The 10,739-nt window shown below is 47.0% G+C and overlaps 1 protein-coding gene across 1 annotated transcript; it reads left to right on the forward strand.

Moving 5' to 3' along the window:
* Positions 1-638: 638 nt before the first annotated feature.
* On the forward strand, positions 639-1,457 carry LOC146887750 (uncharacterized). Its single transcript, XM_085670363.1, has one exon. It carries the CDS (start codon positions 639-641, stop codon positions 1,455-1,457), a length of 819 nt encoding a protein of 272 aa, XP_085526489.1.
* Positions 1,458-10,739: the final 9,282 nt, after the last annotated feature.

Here is a 10,739-nt window from a genome sequence, read left to right on the forward strand (position 1 = left end):
CACGGGACCATAACCGTCCCTCAGAACGCAGACCAGCAAAATTCTCGAATTATGCCCCCCTCAACGCACCCCGGTCCCGCATACTTGATGAAGTCCTACAACCAGAACTCCTTCCCCCACCCAGGAAGTATCACAACCCGCCCAACGCAGATTTGAGCAAGTATTGTCACTACCACCGCAACAATGGCCACACCACCGATGAATGCGACACCCTACGAGACAAAATAGAGGTACTCATCCGAGCCGGACATCTAAGGCACTATATAAGAGAAATCGGGGCAGGTCCCCCCAGACCCCGCTACGACAGGAACGATAACAGGTGAGCCGAGTGATGTAATGACCAAAGAACCGAGCGCAGAGAACCCAGGAGAGAGCCAGCCAGAGCACAGAACGCAGAACAAAGGGAATCGCCGTAGCCGCAACCGCGACGAGCAGATGACAAGCCCCCCCTACGAGGAACGATCAACACAATATCAGGGGGATTCGCAGGAGGAGGGAGGTCCTCCTCATCGAGAAAGAGGCACCTGAGAGCCGTCCAGCAAATACACGTAGTATCCAAACGAACGCAAAGAAGAATGTCGTCCATCACTTTCTCAGACTCCGATTTCTAGGGAACCGACCCCAACCAAGACGACCCCATGGTCGTAACTGTGGAAGTCGAGAACTTCGCAGTAAAGAAGGTTCTCGTTGATCAAGGGAGCTCCGTAGACATCTTGTATTGGAAAACATTCAACAAGATGCAAATACCCCTCGCTGAATTAACCCCTCATAATGAGCCCATATACGGATTCTCAGGCGAGAGAGTCCCCACCAAAGGGTACATCGACCTTCACACAACGTTCGGAGAGGGAAGACAAACCAAAACCATTCCCATTCGCTACTTGGTCGTCGACGCCCACACGTCCTACAACATCCTCCTTGGCCGTCCATCCATCAACGCGCTGGGTGCCATAGTATCCACCCCGCACCTTGCAATGAAGTTTCCATCCCCGGAGGGCGACATCATCACAGTACATGGCGACCAACGTGCAGCCAGAGAATGCTACATGGCAAGCCTGAAACTCCCACTCCCACCCCTGATAACCCACAATGTTGAACAATCCCAAGCCCACACCACCCTGAACGGCGATGACTTAGACCCCAGAATAAACTCCGAAGCACGCCTCGAACCCGTGGGGGAAACAAGGCAACTTCCACTCAAACAACAAGGCCATTTCGTCCAAGTGGGAGCTTCCCTTCCCGAAGGAGAGGAGGGCCACATCGAGCAAGTGCTAAGACAAAATGCTGACCTCTTCGCCTGGTTGGCAGCCGATCTCCCCGGTGTTCACCCTAGAATAGCCGCCCACCGGCTATCTGTTTTCCCAAATGCAAAACCCGTCTCACAGAAAAAAAGGAGGCAAGCAGCTATAGTAGAGGCCAAAAAGCTAAAACAGGCCGGCTTTGTCGGTGAAGCCTAATACACGACCTGGCTCGCCAACGTGGTGCTAGTCAAGAAACCCAATGGGAACTAGCGCATGTGTGTAGATTACACGGACCTGAACAAGGCCTGCCCCCGGGATGCTTACCCATTGCCCAGCATAGACAGGCTCGTCGATGGGGCCGCGGGGCATGCCATACTGAGCTTCCTAGACGCTTATTCCGGCTACAACCAAATACCCATGGCTGACGATGGCAAAATCAAAACCGTGTTCATAATCGAGGAGGCCAACCTTTACTACAAAGTCATGCCCTTTGGTCTCAAAAACGCCGGCGCTACATACCAACGATTGATGGATAGAGTTTTCCAGCCACTCCTGGGCAAGACGATAGAGGTATATGTAGACGACATCATCGTCAAGTCCCCCAACGCGCAACAGCACTTCGCGGACCTAGCGCAAGTCTTGAAAGCCTTGTGCACATACAACATTAGAGTCAACCCCGAAAAATGCACATTCGGAGTAGATGGCGGGAAGTTTCTAGGCTTCATGCTCACGCAGCGAGGGATTGAGGCCAACCCCGAAAAATGTCAAACCATCATCGACATGAGAAGCCCCGCGAATATCAAAGAGGTGCAGCGCCTAGTGGGCAGACTAACCGCCATCTCGCGCTTCCTCCCGAAGCTGGCGGAAAAAACCAAACCAATGATACTTTACATCCAAGAAAGGGACAACACCCAACATCCAATATACTTTACAAGCCGCATCCTCCAAGACCCAGAAACACGATATCAAATGGTGGAGAAGGCAGCCCTTGCAATCATAACAACAACATGTCATCTGCGACCATACTTCCAATCACACACGATCATCATCAGAACGGTCCATCCTATACAGAAAATCCTGCAAAAACCCGATTTAGAAGGTCGGCTATCCTCTTGGGCCATCGAACTGTCAAAATTTACTATCCACTACGAATCGCATGGACCTATCCGAGCACAGTGCCTAGCAGACTTCGCCAACGACCTTCAAGAGCAAGCCCCCCATGACACCTGGTGGACCATGCACGTAGACGGCTCCTCAAACCCGCTGGGAGCCGGCGCCGGAATAGTACTAGAAGGACCCGGCAACATCCTCATAGAACAATTTCTACGTTTCACCTTCAAAACATCCAACAATCAAGCTGAGTACGAAGCCATCATCGCCGGCCTCAACTTAGCACGAGACGTCGGCGCGCGTAAACTCCTATGCAAGACAGACTCAAAGCTCACCGTAGGACACCTCAATGGCGACTACCAAATCAAAGATCCCACCCTCGCACAATACTACCACATGGCAGTATCCCTGACCGAGCACTTCGACACTTTCCAAATTAAACACGTCCCACGAAGCGACAATACCCGGGCAGACATTCTCTCAAAGCTCGCAAGTACCAAAAACAAAGGCCGTTACAAGTCACTCCTCCAGCACACCCTAGCTACACCCTCCATTGACCAGCAAAACCAATGCTTAAACATTACTGCCACTAACACCTGGATGGAACCTTTCATCAAATACTTAGAATCAGGAGTCACCCCGCCGAACGAAGAAAAAGGATGGGTCCGGAAAGCGCGCGATACACCCTAATTGGGGGCGAACTATTCAGAAAAGGCTTCAGCAAGCCCTTACTCAAGTACATAACCAGAGAAAAAGCCAACTATATCATACAAGAAATACACCAAGGCATCTGCGGCTACCACTCAGGACCCAAAACCATAGCCGCTAGGATATTACGCGCCTGTTATTACTGGCCCACAATGGAAGAAGACTGCACCACATACGTCCAAAAATGCGTTCAATGCCAAAAACACGGACCGATAACACACATGCACCAGGAAGAATTACACCACGTCTCCTCACCATGCTCATTCTCAAAATGGGGAATGGACAGGTCAAGTTCCTTCTCGTTGCGGTCGACTACTTCTCCAAGTGGATCGAAGCAGAACCATTAGCCACCATCACGACCAACCAAGTCCAGCGCTTCGTTTGGAAAACCATCATCTGCCGCTACGGAATCCCCCACACAATCATAACCGACAATGGTCGCCAGTTCATAGACAAGGGCCTCGCCGACTTCTACCGCAACCTGAACATTACCCACATAACAAGCTCCGTCGAACACCCTCAAACCAATGGCCAAGCTGAGGTCGCCAACAAGATCATCCTTGGGCAATTAAAGAAACGCTTAGATGGAGCCAAAGGCAAATGGCCAGATGAATTGCTCGAAGTACTATGGGCATATAGGTGCACCCCCCAATCTTCGACCCACGAAGCACCATATACTCTAGTGTACGGAACAGACGTCGTCATTCCGATAGAAATCGGGGAACCCTCAATCCGATAACAACACCACGACACACAGTTAAATGCTGACTGCATGGCTACACACCTCGATCTTCTTTACGAGACAAGAGAAAAGGGACGAATCCAGGACTTAGCGACCAAATTGAGGGCAGCAAGAAGATACAACTCCAAGCTGAAACCGCGTTTTTTTCACAAAGGGGACCTCGTGTGGAGAATGGCCAGCAAAGCCCACAAGCACGAAGGCAAGTTCTCACCCAACTGGGAAGGACCTTTCCGAGTACTTAAAGAGGTCGGCAAGGGAGCCTATCGCCTGGAAAAACTATCCGGAGAGCCGCTTCCCAACACTTGGAACATCTCCCACCTCAAATTCTATTTTAGTTGAACCACACTTGTAATCCGATGCACTTTTTCCTACTCCGGCATTTTTCCCTAAGGAGGGTTTTAGCCGGGAAGGTTTTAATGAGGCATCACCTATCAATGAAATACAAGTTTATGCATATCTTATTCACAACAACTCCCAGCCACTACTCTAAGTGCCGCTGGTCGAACGAATTAACTCCCAGCCACTACTCTAAGTGCCGCTGGTCGAACGAACTAACTCCCAACTACTACTCTAAGTGTCGCTGGTCGAACGAACTAACTCCCAGCCACTACTCTAAGTGCCGCTAGTCGAACAAATTAACTCCCAGCCACTACTCTAAGTGCCGCTAGTCGAACGAACTAATTCCCAGCCACTATTCTTGAATGCCGCTGGTCGAACGAATTAACTATTCCTAGCCAATACTCCAAGTCCTGTGCCGCTAAGCGAAAAAAGGTAAACAATCCTACCCGCCAATCCAAATTATCGTCGGTCGATAACCGCAACCGTGGCCGGCCGCTAACGCAAGCACCGCGTGATTTAACAAACACACGCCAATAAATCAAAAAAGCGCATGTTACCGCACTTTGAAATTAAATTTACCATGCCTAACTAGCACAATGATAATATTTCGGTCCCCAGGATTCCATGCAGGCACATTCGCCCTAAAAGCAAACCGGCAACACGCCGACAAAACAAATTATAATCTGTCCCCATGATCGTACAAAAAACAAACAAAACAAGTTTCGGCGTCCTCGCCCCCAATATCTACACTAATGTTACTCTTCAGCTTGATCCACCTCCTCACTCGCTGCGTCCTCTTCCGCGCCCTCGGCTTCCTCGTCGGCAACCTCCACCTGCCCCACCACCCCATCAACCGTGGTGGCTACTGGAGTCGTCATCACGGTATCCTCATTTGCAATTGTGGCCACCTCCTTCTCAGCTTTGAGCCGGCTAATTTCTGCAACATCCAACATGCTGTCATCATACACATCCAGATTTATGTTAAAGTGGCAGTCCGTCACAGACACTTCCCGATACAAGAACTCGGCTTGCCTCAAGGCCTTCTGGAAACCATTAACGTGTTCATTATACACGGCCTGCTGAAGACCAAACACTTCGCTAGCAGCTTCTTCAACAGCAGCGCCTTTGGCGGCATTCACCCCATCCAACTCCACCTACTTAGCCTTCAATTTTTTCTCCTAACCCACAACACTCCCCTTCAATTTCTTCACCTCAGCCTCCAACTTCATCTTCTCATCCGCCCACGCCACTTGTTCGCGATCCCTCTGGACCTTCAATGCAGCAACTTCCTCGGCCAATTTTTTCTTATCACCCACAGCCAGCTCCTCCTACAGCAAAGTCACCACCCGCCGACTTAACACCATACCACGCGCCAAATACTCACTCATAGCCCGCATAGTCAACCCCGGATCAGCAGCCTCCACGACCGCCACCTCCTCGTCACTCAACTTGAGCTCCACCCCCTTCCTCATTTGAATCTTCGTTTTCTCAAAGCCGCCAAGATCAGGATTGCTCGACCCACTCGACCCAACACCTCCAGTCTTCGCAAGAGCCCTCAACCTCTTACGGTCCTTCCCAACCCCCTTCATCTTAGAAGGAGCCAGTCTCTTGGCAACAGGAGGTCGGTAAGTATCCACAACCGGACCCGCGAGATTCGGAGCCTGCGACTGCCCCTCCCCCTTCGCGGCATTCGCCATCTGGTCTCTAATCTTGGCAAATAGGTCCACTTCTCCACCAACCTTTTTCACGTGGTGAGCCATCACACCTGAACAAAACCCAAATTTTCAGATTAGTCCAACACAGAACCAACAACAATATCAAAACATACCGCATAAGTCGTGACCAGGATTGTCCGTCAAATAACAGCAAACAACCCATTTCCCCGGCACCCTAACCGGCAACATCTCCAACACCTCCACCACTCTCTGGCTATCCACATCCAAGGCCTCCTTAGCCAACGCATCCCTACACGTCGGCGCTCTCGTCCAATAAAAGGGAAATTTGGGCCGCCCTCTATCATCATAATATAACAACCTCCCGGCAGGCAACACCCGCACTCGAAAGAACCCATCCTTAAACTTCTTAAATGACTGCGTGAAGCCATCTAACAAGCTAATCTTCGCCCTGCCGACCAAAGACACCCATGACAGCGGATCCCTTGGACGCGTGACGTAAAAGTACAAAAACCTCTCGGGAGTCGGCGTCAAATAAAGCGCCTTACAAATCAGCCGAAAAGCTTGCAAACTCCCCCAACTGTTAGGATGCAACTGCGTCAGCGCAACATTTAACAGCCGCAGAACCCCCATCGTGAACTCGTCTAATGGCAACCGAACATGAAGCTTTGTGAACATGCACGCGTACATGTAGAAAAAATCACCTTCCAACCCCTCGCAACCATGGCACACAGCCTCCACAGCACTCACCCTCTCAATAGCCACCATATTAGGATCCGCACCCCTTTCAAACAGATAGATGATGTTCATCCAAGATCTAAGCAACCTAGACCAACGATACTTTGAAGAGCACAACCTCACCCCCTCAGCCACCCACTCGTACCCACCCCTTCTCAGCCAGAGCGACTCCACATGTTCATTAGCCGGATCTTCACGCACCTCCCGCTCAACCTCAACATGCAACGTCTCCGACAAACTCAAGAACTCTAATTGTAGTCCACCAAAACTTTCCCCCGAATCACCACAATTCGAACCACTAGAAGACGTAGTCGACATACCTCAAAGCCGGTCAAATAGAAGACGGCACACAAACACCAACAAACGCCCAAGCAGCAACACAGCAAGCACAACGAAACTAGGAACTAAGAGCAACGAAAAATGACAAGTGAATCCACTACTATTTAAAGAACTTAGCCAAAACCCTTCACCTCCCACCAAATTTGCTCACTAATTTGATCATAACTTTCTCCACATAACTCCAAATGCGTTGGTTCTTTTTTTTCTGGAAACTAGACTCATAGAGCTTTCTTTTGACACCAAAAACATAATTTTTGGACCGCTGAGCTGGTGCAGTTTAATGTTTTAAAATCGTCAAGTTTTCTGCCAGCACTTTTTTTGTGTGTCATGGAAGTGGATTTGAACCATACCAAGATAGCTACAACAAGACAAGGTTAGAACATGAAAAACACCATATTCAAGATAACCTAGGCTCTAGATACCAAATGATGAAGGATTATCTTGTTCCTTTTTAATATTATTGAATATGGTGTGAGTTGATTAAGAAAGCTAAGCGAAATCCCCACTGGACATTAAGATAACAAGCTATCTAGATGTGAAGGTTCCTTTCACAAAGCTCAAGAGAAGAAGATGATGGATTGATTCAAAACAAAAAGGAAATGGAAAGCACATAAACCATAGAAAACCAAGAACAATTAAAGGAAGAAGAAAACATAAAATGGAAAGGAAAGAAATGGTAAAAATGTGAGAAGCACGCCACTACAAGGCTAGGCTAGAAGCCATGGCAACCTTGAAGATGAGTGGATGTGTGCCGCCACTTGCTATGCAAGATAAGGCTTAAAAGTATTCACTCCCAAGAGAGGAAACTCTCACAAATGGTTGAGACACAAGAGTGTTTTTACTTCAAAATGTTCAACCCTTTTACATGTCTAGGAGCACCCCTTATATAGAAGAGTTTAGGGGCCTCTAAGCAAATAAAAGATACCTAAGGATGTCTCTACAAAAACCTAACCCTAGCTTCTAGAAACTAGGTCAAATAAGGTTACAAAAATGAGAGACAAAAGAGCTAACTATGGTGTGTGCAAGGCTAATTTCGTTCTAGCACAAAAGGAGACAAAGAATGTGTCTCATATGTCTCCAAAAAGTGGCCAAAGTGTGCTAAAAACAAAGGAGACAAAAGGTACATAGGTACACTTGCTTCATGCCTTTTACTTTATGCTTTATGCCTTTGCTTTACTCTCTCTTCCACATCATTTATGCTCCCCAATCACCATGCGCCACCTAGCATTGCTTTCTTACTCCTAATTAACCTACAAAGCAAATAAACATAGATTAGCATGTTGGCTTAAGTCAAGTCAACTATAGTCAACAAGTCAAACCTAGTCAAAGGTCAACAAGTCAACTAAAGTTGATTCAACTAAGTCAACTTAGGGAATCAAAAATAGAAACACAAATGAAAGGGATGAAGGATTAGTGAACTTCCTTTCTAAACATGCTTAGTCTTCTTAAGCATTTGCCTCCATCCTTGGTTGAGGTCAATCCTTCATCACCCCCTAACACCTCGTAAAAGATACCGGCCCAACTATCACAACAACGTGGCCGCTAACCACTACAGACAGCGGCACGTTACCCCATTCAAATAGTCTACACGTCACTTCTTGCCTCTAGACTGGGAGGCCGGTATGCTCACATGGTACACGGCCAAAGACCACAAATGAAATTTGCAAAATAGTCTACACGTCACTTCTTGCCTCTAGACTGGGAGGCCGGTATGCTCACATGGTACACGGCCAAAGACCACAAATGAAATTTGCAAAATAGTCTACACGTCACTTCTTGCCTCTAGACTGGGAGGTTGATGTCCCAACCATACCCAAGTAGACGGCCCCAGAGAGCACAATGGCTGCCTACCACGCAGAAACGCCTTCACACAGAACCAGACGGCCCCTAGAGAGCACAATAGCCGCCTACCACGCAAGAACCCCTCCATATGGAGAACACGACCCCCACCTAGCTCCACACCCCCTTGTTAAACCACACGGCCTACACACCAAAACCCGATGGCTGGTTACCACGCGAAAGGCACCTTTACAAAAGAAAGCCACCCTCGACGCATCTCTTGGCCGAGTACCGAACACTGCCAACATCTGAAGGACCCCTTGGTAAATTCTCCCCTTTTACACTGGATCCAAGAATGGCTAAAAAAGGAATATTGGGCCCGAAAGCCCATCCCAGGTAGGACCCACAAGTAAAAAGGTATAAATAGCACACTGTTCCATGCATTCATTACGCATTAATTATTCTCTGAAACCCTGACAGCACCAGTGATGACTTAGGCATCAGAGTCTCTTTTGCAAGTCCCCTGCGCCGCCCTCTGGCCCTCCTTTCAACAAGAGAAGACCGACCTCAAGAAGATGTACAAGACCCTTGGCTGATTTGTGGACTACAGACCTCGGTCCCATAAGAACAAGGACCTATGCTCAAAGTTTGTGGATGACTTTTGGTAGCCTTAATTTTAGTTACAATCAACCATTAAGTAGCGGATCGTTATTAGCTTGAGTGGATCATTAATTAATAGCTTTAAGCGGGAAGATATTGAAATTTATGAGTCTTTTGTAATTCTGATGGTTAAAGCTCCTATATTCAGAAAATAATTGAGTTTTATGTCATCTATCTTAGTGAGAGTGATTCTCCTAAGTTCTTGAGTGATTCAAGAATCCATGAGTTTAATCAAAGGTCCTTTATCCCTTTGTGTGTTTCAACTCTTAGGCTTATCTTCCATTCTTGGAACTGTGATGTCTATCAATTTCCGTTCCATCTTCTTTTATGTTTCCATTTTCTCGTTTTAAATAATTTCTCAAATTTCATGCTTGTTAGCATTCCAACAATGATAGATCAGTCAAACAAATCGAACCTTGTGGATTCACATCATTTGGTATTCAGAGCCTGGCTATCTAGATTTGGAATAGGAAAGGAAGTTTATTATACAAAGTGTTTAACCGAAGGCCATCCATGTTTAGTTGCATTCGATTACGGAAGCGAAAACAATGTTGTGAGCCAAAGATTGGTGGAGAAACTCCAGTTACCAGCAACCTTTCATCTGGATCAAGCATGGATCAAATTCAGTACATGGCAATGTGTGAAAGAAGTATTATGTGATATTGCTCCCATGGACTCTTGATGAAGGATTGACCCCAACCAAGGATGAAGGCACATGCTTAAGAAGACTAAGCATGTTTAGAAAGGAAGTTCACTAATCCTTCATCCCTTTCATTTGTGTTTGTTATTTTTGATTCCCTAAGTTGACTTAGTTGAATCAACTTTAGTTGACTTGTTGAGCTTTGTCTAGGTTTGACTTGTTGACTATAGTTGACTTGACTTAAGCCAACATGCTAATCTATGTTTATTTGCTTTGTAGGTTAATTAGGAGTAAGAAAGCAATGCTAGGTGGCGCATGGTGATTGGGGAGCATAAATGATGTAGAGGAGAGAGTAAAGCAAAGACATAAAGCATAAAGTAAAAGGCATGAAGCAAGTGTACCTATGTACCTTTGGTCTCCTTTGTTTTTAGCACACTTTGGCCACTTTTTAGAGACATATGAGACACATTCTTTGTCTCCTTTTGTGCTAGAACGAAATTAGCCTTGCACACACCATAGTTGGCTCTTTTGTCTCTCATTTTTGTAACCTTATTTGACCTAGTTTCTAGAAGCTAGGGTTAGGTTTTTGTAGAGACATCCTTAGGTATCTTTTATTTGCTTAGAGGCCCCTAAACTCTACTATATAAGGGGTGCTCCTAGACATGTAAAAGGGTTGAACATTTTGAAGTAAAAACACTCTTGTGTCTCAACCATTTGTGAGAGTTTCCTCCCTTGGGAGTGAAACTTGTAAGCCTTATCTTGCATAGCAA

Source organism: Vigna unguiculata, chromosome 3 (assembly GCF_037176805.1).
Source record: "Vigna unguiculata cultivar grain cowpea cultivar isolate G323 ecotype 2 chromosome 3, ASM3717680v1, whole genome shotgun sequence".
Classification (NCBI taxonomy): Eukaryota; Viridiplantae; Streptophyta; class Magnoliopsida; order Fabales; family Fabaceae; genus Vigna; species Vigna unguiculata.

Excerpts from the sequence above, each read along its gene's own strand:
- LOC146887750 (XM_085670363.1), top strand. The coding sequence starts at position 639 with ATGGTCGTAACTGTGGAAGTCGAGAACTTCGCAGTAAAGAAGGTTCTC.